At 41.9% G+C, this 15,650-nt stretch overlaps 1 protein-coding gene across 1 annotated transcript in view; it reads left to right on the forward strand.

The window, feature by feature from the left end:
* The first annotated feature begins 8,230 nt into the window (after positions 1-8,230).
* Positions 8,231-15,650, forward strand: part of ntrk3a (neurotrophic tyrosine kinase, receptor, type 3a) — a 183,645-nt gene continuing 176,225 nt past the window's right edge. The window contains exon 1 of the mRNA XM_012818359.3: positions 8,231-8,867. Within this exon, the coding sequence (XP_012673813.1) occupies positions 8,635-8,867 (233 nt within the window). The 5' untranslated portion in view covers positions 8,231-8,634. The remainder of the gene's footprint in view (positions 8,868-15,650) is intronic.

Raw genomic sequence — 15,650 nt, forward strand, 5'->3', positions numbered from 1 at the left:
TAGAAATAACATAGAGATGCTGGATGTTTTCCAAGTGGTCAGGACAGGTGAAAAGCAGCTAAATGAACTGTTATTCTGTAGAGTGAAAGAATAGCCACTGTTGTGGAAGAAAACAACCACCCTAACTCATACCAAAACACATGAGGGACAAAACTGACGCCCGAGTTTGAGCTGCGCCTCTGGGTGAACCGGCAGTGAGGACAGAGAGGGCACTTCATCCTGTCAGTGAGAGATGGGCTGTGCTGCTAAAGACATAGGAGGCTGCTCTCCTGCAGGGCCGCCAGAGACGGAGGCGATAAAGACAGGAGGAGGAGGAAGAGAAGGGAGGAGTCTGCCCTCTGCTCTCTTGCCTTATGCCAGGCCAGTCTGCCTCCTCCGAGCAGGAGCTGGTCTGTCTATCGCACTGCTGAAGGAGAGATAGCAGGCAGCAGGAACATTATAGAACACCGGTGTATGAACCCACAAAACTGGATACTGTGTGTGTGTGTGTGTGTGTCTGTGTGCATGTGTGTGTGCTGTGTGTAACATTTTATTGAAAAAAAAATGTGTTTTGTGTTGACTGACTGATTTGATTGCCATGCTCATTTCTGCATTCACCTGGACCGTATGCATTACCCAGAGAGAAACAACAGCAACACAGCAACTATGGTCCTTTGCAACAGCAAGTCTGTAGATACAAATTCAGGGAGGGGATGGGGGAAGAAATATGACCAGCTGGAGCTCGTGTGTGAAGGACACCAAAGCTGAATACATCACAATGACCACTAAATCTAGGCTCTCTGCTTGTGAACGGTGAATATACCTCAGCCATCAGACATGACAGAGAACAGCAGGGCTGATAATGGCCCATTAGTGAGGATAATGATAGAAAGATGTTCAGTAGCAACACTTACACTCCCCATCATAGATTTAGCTTGGGGCTTTGGGGAATGTCTCCCCTGTATGGAGTCATTGGTTTAGATAAACTAACTACAGTGTAAAACGAGAGTCATCCCAAAGTCAGCCCATTAGTCATCTTTTGTCTCTGTAGGTCACACTGTGTGTCAGTGTTACAGGCTCAGCTATTGGTTCTAGAGAGCCAGGAGAAAGCTCAAAGACATAGGCACTGGAGTGTGTGCACAAACACACACACACACACGGTCAGCCAAGGTGAGGCACGTCAGAAGAGAATGTTGATGGAAAGAGCCAGCAGGCAGTTAAACAGTGAAAGGGAAAAAAAAACAACAGTGAGATTATCATAGAAAAAGAGGGGAAAGAAACAAAAACAAAGAAGGCCGTTTTAGACAGGGATCCCTTCAACCTTTAAGAAGACCCTTTATTATGACTTCTTTGCTTAGTTACAATGAACCAAAGCCAGCATAACGCTGACCCACTGTTCGTTTTCAGACAGTATGCCCCGGCATTCCATTAGCCGAGGTGTATCTTTCAAAGCAGAGGCTAGCGTGACCTATAATGTACGCGCTGGAAATATAAAGCATACCCTGAGCATACCTGTTGCTTTCAAAAGAGTAACTGGTGAACCTAGCTTCCCATGCACATTTATTGCAATATTCAGACTCAAGCAAAGTTGCTGTGCATCATGAAGCCTACAACATGCTAATGCGTATACAGAACAACATGGGGAAATAATGTTGTCTTAATCCCACCTTGAATAAGCTATATAAAAGCACACAGAGAGACAGAGATGGACAGAGTGACAGAGATGGAGAGATTACACGGACAGCTACAGAGAGGGGCTGCATTCCTCCTGGGTCTCCTGGATGCCAAGTGGACTGGGCTTTGATTGACAGGACAGTGTCAGGAGGGCCTGGAAGCAGCAACATCACAGAGGAACAAGCCTGGTTGTTGCATCAATAACCCTATCAAAAGAAAGAGTGCATTTGACTTACTGCTGTGCCGGTCAGATAATGAGATGTTTATTTGACTGTCTGCCTTAATTGTAAATACCTCAAAGCTATAGTATAGGTGACTGCAGTACTGATAATGTTTGTCATTATTCTTGTAGCCAGTGCATCTTTACACCTTGTCCAGTATGGTTGTATCTTCACAGTAAATCAATGGAATGTTTTACCTTTGCATTAAGTGCGACTACAAAACTATTAAACCATTATTTTAAATTAACTAGTAAGTATTAACTAGTAATCATAGAAAGTAGAAAGTAATATGACAAGTAACTACCAATGATGAAAAACATCTTTACATTAGGCTAATGATCTAGGCTTAATCTACCCATAGCACAAACACAATAATGAAGCCCTGCAGAAAATCCAGCTCTTACACATGATATATTTAAAGATTAATTGAGAGGACACAAAAAAGTATAACCTTAGCAAATATTACGACCTTTCTTGATGCACATGTAGTAATAATTAATGATTAGATAATTGAAGGCACAGCGTGATCGGGTAAAGACAGCCCTTTTAATGCAGTAATAAAACTGAATATGTGGGGGTGGTGACAACTGCTTAGGAAGGACGGCTCTGTGAATTAATGCTTCATTAAGACATTATTTCTACCTTTTTAATGTCCTGACCTGTTAAATTGGTTAAATGATGTATCTGCCATAAATCTGTGGTTTCCTGAGTACAAACTATTAAGCAAAAAACTAAATAAAACAAAAAAAACCCAGAAGGAACAGATAATGGTATTCTGAGTGATTCATCGCTAAGTGGTTCAAACCAACCAATTCAGTCCAATTAGGTTAGGATTTATAACACACTGTATGATAAGACGGTCATGTCAAAGCAGCAAGTCAAATTGGAACAGCTTTCAAGAATCATCCAGCAAACTGCTGCCCATTATTCTGTCTCTACAGCTATACAAACATCCTGTGAAAAGTGGCAGAGTGTCAGATTCTGAGTATTAGACATCATGGGGAAGATTAATTGAATGTTGCCTATGAGAACAGAAAAATAGTAACGTTAATAAATAGGCCTACGCTGTTGAATGCACTGGACAGCTCACTTTGAGATGGTTATCCAAAAACCAATTAATTTGAGTTGGGCACATAAATAAAATGTCTGCCACTCCATGAACAAATGAAGACAGACAGACAGGTACAGAGAGAAAGCGAGAGAAAGAGTAAAAAAAGAAGAGAAAGTGAGTGCTTGTCTGTGATCGTGACAGTGCCATACAATGAGCCACACTGTGTCGTGTCACATCACACTTCAAGTCAACTCACTTCTCAAAAGAGTTATTCCAACCCCCAAAGAGCTATCTCTCTCGCTCTCTCTCACTCTCTCTCTCTCTCTCTCACTCTCTCTCTCTCTCGCTCTCTCTCTCTCTCTGTCTCTCTCAAAAACAAATACACACACAGACACACGGCAGGACCTAAACTCCCATGACTGGACACATTCATACCCAGGACCTCATTACGTTGATGTGTTGATGGGCAGGGCCCCAGATGACAGGCAGCAAAGCAAGTGAAGGAGAGCGATAATAAACTCTTCAGAGGTGACCCGTTCAGGAAAGGAAATTCATTGTCTCCGAATTTGTGTCACACAGCTGTCAATACACAACATGGTGATAACACTGCAGCTTCAGTGGAGGAGACTGTCGCAGGCATTCGTTTGTCATTGAATTTTAACAGAGGTTTCGTGCTAGCTTGAATGTGACATCCATTCTATGGGAACAAAGGATCAAGAGTGGAAGATGGATTGTGCACATTTCAAGGCAAAACTGCAGCTCAAATGACAGAGGTGAATAGAGCAAGTGTGAAGGCCACAGGGTCAGTTCATGGGTGCCACATGTGTAAATGGATGCAGTCATTCCTTTGATGAATAATGCTGGCTTATTAATAACTAAGAAGTATATGGATTGCACGTAAGCAGTCTTTTTTTCTCTTTACCTCTCTCGCTGCGAGTCTCTCTTTATGCTGGGCCTGGTATGTGTGTGTGTGTGAGGAGCTGTGTGTGTGTGTGTGTGTGTGTGTGTGTGTGTGTGTGTGTGTGAGAGAGAGAGAAAGAGAGGAGCTGTGTGCATGGGGTGACAGATGGTTCTGGTGCCTTTCTCAGTCTAGGGGGCCCTCAGGCTGAGGCTCAGCAGCATACATTCATTCACTTTCGCTTGCAATTTCACACACAGTCCTGTGTGTGTGTGTGTGTGTGTGTGTGTGTGTGTGTGTGTGTGTGTGTGTGTGTGTGCGGTGTGTGTGTGTGCGGTGTGTGTGTGTGTGTGTGTGTGTGTGTGTATGTGCGTGTAACTTTGTATGTTTGTATGTCGTTGCATGTACATATGTGTGCCATTTCTTCTCATACAGCACACACTGCAATCATATGCATGTGTCATTCCCATAGGGTTTGTACCATGAGTAACAGAGGGTTGTGTTAATATTCTTCACATTGTTTTCTTCAGGCTGTCAATGAGTGTCTAATATGTCGTTTTGTCATTTTGTTAGGAATATACAGTACAAACACAAAGCCTTTATAAGATGTTCAAACTATAGGATGTTTTTGACAATTTGAGGTCTAATAATTTTGTAATATATGTATATCTTGACAATGAAGAGGAAGATCCACTCTCTCTCCTCTTCTCTACCTCATTCTCTGACTGTGCATATGAGACTAGAAATTGTTATTCTTTCATTTTATATTCTCCCTCGAATCCTGAAACATTTGAATGAGATTTTTTTTCTCTTTCTCTCTCATACATATTGATGTTGGTATGGTCATTTCAGCCGAAACCCAGAGGCTACCTCATTGCTGAAAGGCATTGGGCTGTTTGGAGGCTACGTGAGCTGATCGTATCTACCTGCAACAGTCTGCAGCATCCCCTTTCTTTACAGCTGTTTCATCACATCTCCCTACCAAGTCAAACGCCATGTCTTTCAACGTGTGCCCATTGCACAGGACTGCATTTGGATAAAGGGAAGGAGGATGCTAAATGAACCGGCTTAAATTATTCATGACAAACACAACTTGGTCTGGTGCAGAGAAACCAAAACATGGCATACAGATAAGGGATTGTCAGGCAGGCGAAAACCTGCAGATGTGTACTATTTCACTATCCCAAACCCCCCATTATCGCTGTGAGTTTTAGCTTAGTTGAATTTATCAGATAGCTTTATTGATTTACTATTATTTAAAGGCAATTGCAGGAAATGTTACATTTACTATTTACTATTTTATTTGGAGAAGAATATGTTCACCTTTACCCTACATTACCCCTCCAAATTGGAAACAACCTTTCTCATAAAATTAAGATTGATTCAGTTACATTTAAGGTGGTTTTCTGTTTTTGCCTCCAATTTTGTGCTGCCTCGCAATGTGTATTCCTCTCTTCCCTATCAGGCAAACACGTATTGGTTTTGTATGTTATTTGTTTATCTATTAGGCACTTCACACGTTGATATCAGTGTACAGTGGTTGGCGGTATGTGGCAGTTTGATCAGTTGCCGCTTCTGAATGGAGGGTGTCAGACATTTTGTGATGATAATAATAATTTATTTTATTTGTAATGCACTCTTCATTCAAAAGAATCTCAGAGTGCCAACTCAGAGTGATGACTACGATAGATTGTGCAATGTTGTAGTGGCCAGAAGACAAGTAGAGTAGGCCTATTTCTCTCTTCCTTTTCTGTTACGAGCTCTCTGTGCCTTTGTCCCTCTGCGTACACTTGTACACTTAAAGCAACAATATGGAGTTTTGGTCTAACACTTGCGAGCTAACTACCTAAAAGGCAAAATCCAACAACAGCCCAGTTTGCACTGATAAAAGCATGCTAGCATGCTAGCTAGTTTTGTTTTTGGCGAAACAATTGATGATATGCTGTGGAAGCCTTTCTATAATTTCAGCGGGATGTTCTGTCCCGGAACACAGAACTTCAAAGTACATATCCTGGATGGCAAGAGGGAACAACATGAGCTTGTATACTGTATGTCCTTTGCATGTCCATCTACCATCAAAATTAAATTGAAGATAATAGCAAAACTATTTGCCTATAAAACATACTTCAGAAAGTGGCAAATAGTTACACAGTGTTGCTTTAGAGCAGGTCTCTACTCAATCCTGCTCCTGGGGCCCCATGCTTTGCATGTTTTCTGTCTTTCCCTGCTCTGCATACCTGACAGATCTTATCGGTGGCGCGCCTGATTAGCTGAACACATCTGATTAACTAATCAAAGGCATTATAATTGCACTCTCTTCAATCAGGTGTGCTTGAAGCAGTGATATGTTGAAGACTGTTGATTCAGGGGACTCCCAGAGGCAGGATTAGGAACCCCTGCTGTGATGTTGCCTCTGTATCAGCCTATTTTAGTTAAAATAAGCAGAACAAAATATTCATAACTTTTATTGATTTATCTTGTATAGACCAGGTCCACTGTATTTTCATTTGTGCCCACCTACATTTTCGACAATTTTTGTTTTCATCAACAGACAGTTGGTTTTAAATGCCTGTTTTCCTCAGAGAGTGCACTGATTACAGAGTGGGTGCATGATGTGTGCATGATCAACAGCTGGACAGTCATAGAAGACAGGATAAAGAACAAATAATGTATCTGCTGAATAGTATTACCACTGATTACTAAATAAACAATTAAATCTAAACACTTCAGCCAGTGCTCTTCTCCAACTGTTCATTACCAGGGCAGACCTGATATCTTAACATGGCTACTCATCATTTCATTTTAGGTGATAGAAGATGGACTTGGCCAATCTGTTTCTAAAATATCTTGTGGTTTCACCTCATAAAGGGTATAGAGACTGGTTGGACCTCTGTTGTAGCCTGCACATTTACCTGCAAATTAGTTAGTTACTCTATGGTTAACTCAGGATGTTAATATGCATCTTTCACATTTTTTGTCTAATAAATCATTAACATCAACAGATGTTGTCCATTTCAGAACAAAATGCTGAAGCACAAATGTGCACAGGACACAAGAACATGAAGGTAATTTGATGAAACAAAGATACAATGAACTCCATCGCACTGTAGAAGGTGGTGGGTCAGTGCAACATGACGTATATCATAGGGCAAGCGACAAACGAGAGGGACAAACCCCTCCTGCGTTCGAGACTCGTTTTTGACCGATTTCCAAATCGGAGACACTGGAACACCGGAACACCACTAGAAGTCGGAGGTCCGACTCGTGAATAAAAAATAAATCAATAAATCAACACAAACCAATCAAACATTTTGAACTGCATGGGAAGATGAATGAAGTGTGTCAAAATGTATAAGAAAACAGTTGCATATAACTGTTGTTACCAAACAAATAAAAGGAAAATGCTCTGATGAGTCATAGTTAAGGCGCGTTCAAGTCGGAACTGGGGAATTACACGTCGGGGTAAAAACAGGTCCGAGTTGTCTGGAACGTGTCATCCGTCTCTGGGAGCCCCAAAGAGCAAGTTATTCAGAGTGAAACTGGAACTGGAAATGCGAATTTATCATTGAGATGGTGACCTATCATAGAATATTACAGCAGCATTTCACAACTGAGTAAGTAATCTCCAAGCTTTTCTCTAAAATGTCCCTCATAGCCTACACTTTTAGTTCTGTAGTGCGTTCAGCTTCCACCCTAAACATGGCAGGATCAAGCTTTAACGTAGAAATCATATCACACATTGCGACATTTACAAAATAATTGTTTTTATTTCAATTATTTAGTTCAGGGGGTTATGTCTATCTACAACTGTCAATTAGCCTAGCATCAGCCTATTAACATGGATTCCACTGACTGATATGTAAACAGTGAATGTGCTTTGTCTTATTTTTCTTTTGGTAACGCTTCATATGGTATGTTTAGCGTGGAGATTATTCGTGTCATACATTTTTCCACCAGCTTTTGGCTTTTGATGTCAATTTGCCAGCTAAATACTAAATAGCTCCATATGCCAAACAGCCTATTGGCTACACATCCCTGAAAATAGGGGCTGTTGCCCCTCTACTGTTTATCAACTTTTATGAAGAAAAATTGAAGAAAACTCACCAGTCAATAAACGGAACAAAGACGAAATTGGAGGTTAAAGGGACATACTAACTGACTCTACACAGAGCAGGATATAATTCATTTTGACATTTCTCCTATTGCTCAGGTAGCTATATCAGCGAAATACTAGAATACAAAAAAAAGCTGTTGAACTAAATGAACAAAAAGTTGTTAAAATTATAATTAGTAATTCATCTTAAAATCTATCGCCTAATGTGATGGATTTACCCATGCCTAAATGGGGGCTATAATCTGACTCGGCCGTTTTGTTACATTGCAGGTGCGTCAGTTTTAAATCTGCCCAGTAGGTGGGACTTGATGCTCGGAGCATGGACTTCCCTCTCCCGCGCCTCTACTCCTAACTCTACACCCGTAAGCACTGGATCCGTGCTATAATAACCTGGGACTAGGCGTCTAACGGCAGCAAAAATATACGCCATCCTGTACCATGCAGCCGGGAGACGAGGACACTACTGGAGTATCGATTTTCCAGCCTTTTTTTCTGTAAAGGGGGTTCTGTTGACCCTGCCCTCTCTTTACACGGCATCCGAACTACGGGGACACTACCGCATTGGCATTAATTTGACATACCTACACACGCACCCACTCTCGAACAGCAACACGGTTACAGGTTTAACGTAGCCCACTCCGGTGGCATAGACGGCAAAGGAGTTTACTCTCGTTTTGTGGTCAGAAGATTTGGAATCATGGATTTATTTTTCTTTTCAGCCCGAATTTATTGGTGGAGGGTGTTGTTTCTCCTGAGCGTGTTCCAGGGCTATTTGAGTACTATTCCGGACTGTCCGCCCTCATGCACTTGCTCCAATACGCAGATCAATTGCAATAAGTCGGAAGAAGCGAAATTCTTTCCCCTGCTTGCTCCACAAGACAGCGTGAACGACGGGAACAGCACAAACATCACCTCAATCATCACCACCATGTAAGTCCGCTGAGAAAGTGTCTGTCACATGTTGAGTCCATGTGTGCATTCTAATTAACTCATTCACTTACCTCCACCCCCAAATCTAATATCTGATTAATTTACCTCAGGTCAGCCTGATTATTTTGTAAAAACATGAAGACGCTCAGCCACCTTCGCCGCCATAGGCTACGCGTGTCATTACTTTAGTGATTTTTTTTCTTGATTCGAATTAAAGATCAATTATGCAGTCTTCAAAATAATCACTGCATATAGATCCCGACCTGTTGGTTAATTGTTCCCACCACTTAAGGAAACCCCAAAGAGAAACGCAGTAACCCGGTGCGAAAAAGATCTAGAGAAAAGGGATATCCTTAGATTAATCATATTCTTGGAGTACATTCAGGTGCGTTACATTGAAGTGATGCAGCCATTTCCCCATGTGAAATGTGTAATAAAATCGAGTCACGACTAGGCGTCTTTATTTACATAGCTCTGTTTTCGTATATCGATCTTTGATGATTCAAATATTCTTGAAATGTTAACTTTCTTCGGTGTGTAAATGCGTCTTATGATAGGTACATAAAGTACCTACTGGGAATGCCAGATGCTCAGAGATTTTAAATATTGATCACGCACTGTTCTTTAAGATGTGTGAGGAACACCGAAGGCTATATGAGTCAGGTTCGGTTCTGTGTAGACTTTGCAATATCTGACCCGGCGGTCCTTACCGCGTCTCCTACATTTACATTGCTGCAGTATCACTATCCACGCGAAAAACGTCAAACCTGCTGCAATCACCTTTTCCTAAGTTTGTGATGTAACGGTAAAATAGCTCCCCTGTGCGTACGAGGTTTAATATCGGCGATAGTTTGCATCCTGCTGCGCAGATCAAAGGGTGCGAGCCTTTTTCTGTGTATAAAAACTCACAGAGTAGGTGTACGGTGGAGGCAAAATGCCCATGTCTTCTGAGACAGGAATTGCGTAAATGTTTTGAAGATGTTGGAAGACGTGCTTTGTTATAATGTCCATTAGAAAATGTGTTAGTGACTTCTGTTGAGTCACAGCCACCGCGACTGGAATCTTAAGACAACGTCCTCACTTAGCACAGTGTTTTGGATACCATCTCTCTCTATCTCATTATACATGTACAGTTGAAGCTACCGAGGCATAAACACCGACATGTTGTCGAGAAACCTTTCAATCTCGATGTTTAATGGGGAGGGAACATATTTTGAGGGAACAATAAACCAATTCATGATTAATTATTTGTGGAGAATGACCAGTGGCGCTGATACCATGACAACCTCCTGTTCTGGCTGCACTGTCCTCAGTTCTTTAAACGGGCAACTGTTGGCAACTGTTTGGTAGTTTGCAGTGACCAAGATAACAAGCGCAATTGTTTGAACCATTTGTGCAGCTTGTTGGGGGTGGAATTGCTTGTCTGAGGATTTTGAATAACTTGCTTGAGCCACTAGAGGGAATGGTGTCGCTTTTTGGAGAGCGAGAAAATCCGAGTTTAATAGTAATGACGTGTAGGCTACCTGCTGCAGATTTTCGGTAGCACACTTGCACACTCTGAATTTAACTTAATACAAGTGTCAGGAGTGTGTTGTGTTGTGTTGCGTACAGTGTGTAACCATCTAATAGCCTACAGAAACAATACATGGCATAGAGGCGTCCAAATCAGCACCTGGGGGCTGGACAGCTCCGCAGCACGTTGGTTTTACTGCAGAATTCATCCAACGGCCTCCAAAACTAAAGCCTTGCGCACCCCCCACTCTCCCAACAATTCTAAGCGCTGGTGTCTTAGGTAGTAGCCTATATCGCCTATGTCAGTAACAGTCAACTATAAAGTGATAATAAACTATGGTCAACCACTAACTTCCGTGTAGCTGATGCTAACACTGCTTTTGAGACAACGTGGGCCTGGGTACGAGGTGAGTCCTTGAGGCAGTTGAGAAAAGCACTAGGCAGTGGAGATTCTAGTCATCCAGACTGAAACTTACCTAGACCTCCTAAACAATTTACAATTAAGTGATCTCTTTCCATCTCTGAGGTCCCTGGTTCATGCCTACTACCTTATGGTGCCTCTTGAAATGGGAACCGTGAAATGTTGAAAATTGGGAAAAGATGGAAAGCTGCAATGCCATGCTCATTGCAAACATTTTCTTAAGAACATGCCTGTTCCTGAACTGAATGTGTTGTGAAAGTGTGATATTAACCTTAAATTTGAATTTGAAATCTGAAATTTCACATGCTCACTTATAGCTCCGATAATCTGAAATGCCTTGTTTATCGTTTGCGTGTCAACACAGTTTGGCATTTGACATCAACTCTATCGCAGCTTCATAGCAAACAATGATATTCTTTGTCTCAGAGAAAATGTTTGTTAGCCTACAAATACAAAAAGCTTTGTGTGAGGTTTCCTAAAAGTCTGGGTTATAATCATGAGAAATATTGACATACGGGTTTATGTGTGAGTCTTTGCAGGTCTGGTCCAGTGGTGTCTGTTTCCGGGGTTATCTGTTGTATTAGTTAAAACTGAGATTGTGACAGAGCCTAATGTCATTCTAGGAGTAGAGGGGTGGGGTGGGGGGTGGGGGGGCTTCCTCTAATTCACGGTGTTGCATCTGAGGACACCTTTGGTGTTTATGGAGTATTTGTTGTGGAAAAGGAAAATGATTTCAAACTACAGCAATGATGTAGATACCAGGGACAATGAAAAGAGAATATGTCTCAACATATTCATGTATATAAAGTTTCTTTACATTTCTATGCATTATAAAAAAATCTTCTGGCTTGTAAAAATGTGAGAAAAATACACCACAAATGTAATTAAAAAAAACAAGAATGTAGTACAATATGCAATGCGTTAGCATGTTTTACAACAACACAATTCTTGTTGTCCTAAAAGCGTTTGAATGTTCGTTGAATGATAAAATCCATAATTCACCTTGAAGAGTTTTTGCCGGTAATGAAGACTCAGCAGTGCGGCCTTTTTAAATGTGCTGGGAGCGAGTTAATCCTGATGGCCACTCGCTTCCTACTGAAGCCAGCACACTTGAAATGGATTAGTCCCCCAACACAAAAGGGAGGAGGAAAAATGATACTTGGAGGAGGAAAAAAAAACTGATTTCTTTTTCAAGAGCCAAATTACACTGTTTGACAATAAGCCAGAGCTGGTTACGTTTTAATGCCTCAAAGTGGATCAGGCCACAGAGCAGGATTTCTGGTGCTTGTGGTTGTAGAGTGGGCCCCGTCTGAAAAGTGCGTTTGGGTCTGTTACTCAGTGTGGCTGTGTTTTTTTGAAAGCTGTATTATTTATTGATGATGTTTTTATTAGAGCAGAGCGGTTTGCTGTACTCCGCTCATAATGAGCAGCGGGCTGAAAACGCTCGTGTTGTGACCCCGCTGGGATTGAAACTCACCCTCTGAATCAATGCTCCTGAGAGGTCCCCCATTGGCCAGAGCTGGCAGCCACACGGCCTGCTATACAATTAGTGCTAGATTGGATGTGTTTGTGGCTGATTGAGAGAGAGAGAGAACGAGAGAGAGAGAAACAGAGAATCGCACTCATGAGGGCTTTAGCTAAATGCTGTACGATGGTGGAAGCTTCCATCCAAGAGAAGAGTAGAGTGCCCACATACACACGCACACACACACACACACACACACACACACACACACACACACACACACACACACACACACACACACACACACACACACACACACACACACACATGTGTACCACTCCCTGTAAAGTTTAATGCGATATCTCCATCCAAAGGTCCTCAAAATTACTGTGTGCTTTGTGTGAGGGTATTGCTGTCTTGTCACAGCATAGTTTTGGTTTAGCAGCGACAATCTGCTTGCACTCTACTGGACCTTAAGATTGATAGATACAGCAGATATATAGATAGATACTTTATTGATCCTGAGGGAAATGTAGGCATCCAGTAGCTTTTACGACACATAGAAAAAAACCAAGAACCAGTACAGAGAGCTGCCACTGTGATAGAGTATGTGACAACGGTAGTAGTGCAAATCTAAAGTGATTAACAGTACAAGAATAATGATTACTGTAAATAATATCAGATACAAATTGAAGATATGTAAGATATAAACAAATAAAAAATAAAAAATTGAGTGTAAGGGCTAACATAGCCAGTAACCAACAGCACAGCAGTCTGATGACATAATGCAGGTGAGCATGGGTAACAACAGAGAGGCAGCATCACGCCCAATAGTCAACTTCACCCTGCCATCGCTGGGAGCAGTTGAATAGTCATATGGCCTGCGAGACAAAAGACTTCCTCAGTCTGTTTGTCGAGCAGGATTGAGACAGCTGTCTGCCACCGACAATGCTCCTCTGCCCAGTGATTGTGCTGTGCAGAGGGTGGAGGGCATGGGTGGGCAAGAGTTTATTTATGGTCCTGCACTGCATGGCATGACAGCGCTTTAGAGCTGCTTTGTCACCCCATCTTAATCTTGACTGAGGCAGGCAGACAAACATGTCCATCTTATGGCAGTCTGCGTCAGATGCAAAACAATTGTGTGCAGAGAAGAGCTGATATAACTGTTATATAATTGTCTAATGAATATGTTGCTCCAACCTAACACTAAGCCAAACACAGTACACTGTAGCACTGGGAACACGCTGGACCACAGCACAGAAGAAAACCCACTAGAGCAGAACTGTGAAAAGGTGAAGTCCCTCCCCCTTCTCACTGTGGTCCAGGATGGAAGAAGGACTGGACTCCCCTACCTAAATGGTTGGGTCCGGATTCCCCCACCCCTGTGGAGGGGTCCAATTACCTTTTAATTGGACCCAGGTGGCCTTACTTAAGGTGCACCTCATTGTTTCATGGAGAAGAAGGACAGACTGAACATGCTGGATGGAGCTTGGACCAGGTACTAGACAAAACCTGAATGCTCAGAGGTGTACCTGGTCTAGTATAGGCTTTAGTGTGTTCAGTTTGTGTTTGTATGTTTTGGGGTTTTAACCCCACTGTAAATAAATATAGCTATTTTTATGGAAGCCACTGTCTCCTGCGTCGTGTGTTCCTGCCTGCAACCCCATTCTACCAGGCTACATCCCACATGGTGAGATGGCCGGCGCGAGCGGTCTTTCACAAGAACATTAAACAGCTGCATTAACGTTCAATGGAGGAGGATAGTGTGTGTTATGCAGCAGACGTTGCACTGTGTGAAACATTAACAGCGGTAAGGGTTTGTTTCTCTGCATCTCTGTGTGTTCAGGTGCGAGGGGCGTTGCTTGATAACTGATGAGTGGCTTTGAGAGCGGGGACATTTGACTGTCTCATTCTGTCAGGAGGAACTCACTGGAAAAAGGGCTTTTTCAGCAACAGGCATCCGCTGTCTGTGAGAGATGAGATGAAGAGTGTGGAGAGCGTTTTGTTGAAGTTTTTCTCCCTGTCATTTTCATGAGAATGCAGCATGAATGGCGATCCTGCCTTCTCCTATACAATGAGAATCAATCAAGTGGATATTTGAGACATTTTGCAAGAAAAAAAAAAACAGACCAAAGCTAGTCTAGAGTAGAGGCTGACTTCAGACCTGACGAATGTGTACCAGATCTGGGCCATCCCAACACCTGAATCATTTGCAAAGTTGGTCTGGGATCTGAATGTGAGCGCGGCCTAATTAGTGACTATGTAGATTGATAATAAACAAATAAAAATGACTAAGATTGGATCTGTATGTTTGTTGTCAAATGGAGAACTGCTTCTTTCCCTGCAGTATAGATGTAATTACGAAGGTAGCATAGAACATATATTCTTATATGTATACTTTATCTACTGCTTCATTTTAAGATATTTATTCTTTAGAAAGGCTTGTGTTTTAAGATTTCGTTTGTATGTGGAAACATACTACATGTGAAAAGAAGGTTCTAATTTTAAGAGACATGCTTTAACTTAAAGAGATTTCCTGTAAAGTAAATGTGCCCTTGTCTGGTGGCAGTGATGTTTGCAGACCACTAACTGTTACTAGCTGTGAGACCTCTCTAGTGCCGGAAACACGGTTGCTCTCCAGCCAGCCTGTCGCCATAGTGTTGGACCTCAATACATTATTTGTCTAATTGAATACCTTAAGCGGGCTCAATTTATTTTCATTGGGGGCAGCCATTAAGCTAATTGTCTTTTTCTGTACCAAGGAAAGCGGTTTGGGCATTAGGAGCACCATCCTTTAGCTTCTTAATGGGACGTTGCTATCCATGGACTGAGTGTATAAATACAGGTTAGCATAAATGCTGGCAGGGAGGGCACAGGCCTTTTATGTTTCCCCACTCATGATTAGCATTACATAACAGAACCACAAGCAAATAGGATGCTTGGCAGCTTAAGCACAAGCCAGTCTATCTAGTTCATTATGTATGTAATGCATAACAACGTGTGGTATTATAAAGAGGAAACTGCTAAGATGACTGTCTGAATTATACAGTTCTTATACAAGTTTTTAATGTAGAGCCTTGAGGTTATTACTGCAGGTTGCTGTTATCACAGTGGCATTAACTTTTTGTTAGAATTGGAATGCAGAGAATGTGGGTATCATACAGACGTGTAGGTTTCTTTTATCTACACAGTCAGAAGGCATATGGCTGTGTCTTTGTGTATATATATCAATGTGTGTGTTTGGAAACGTCATGCACATGTATAGGCCATTCTGCATATTTGTGAGTGTGCACGTGTGTGTTTGTGTGTTTGTGTGTGTACATGCATGTGTCTGTTTTGGCCTGAGTAAGGCTGTCATTTGTATGGTAACAGTGAAGGATTTGAC

Source organism: Clupea harengus, chromosome 3 (genome assembly GCF_900700415.2).
Source record: "Clupea harengus chromosome 3, Ch_v2.0.2, whole genome shotgun sequence".
NCBI lineage: Eukaryota > Metazoa > Chordata > Actinopteri > Clupeiformes > Clupeidae > Clupea > Clupea harengus.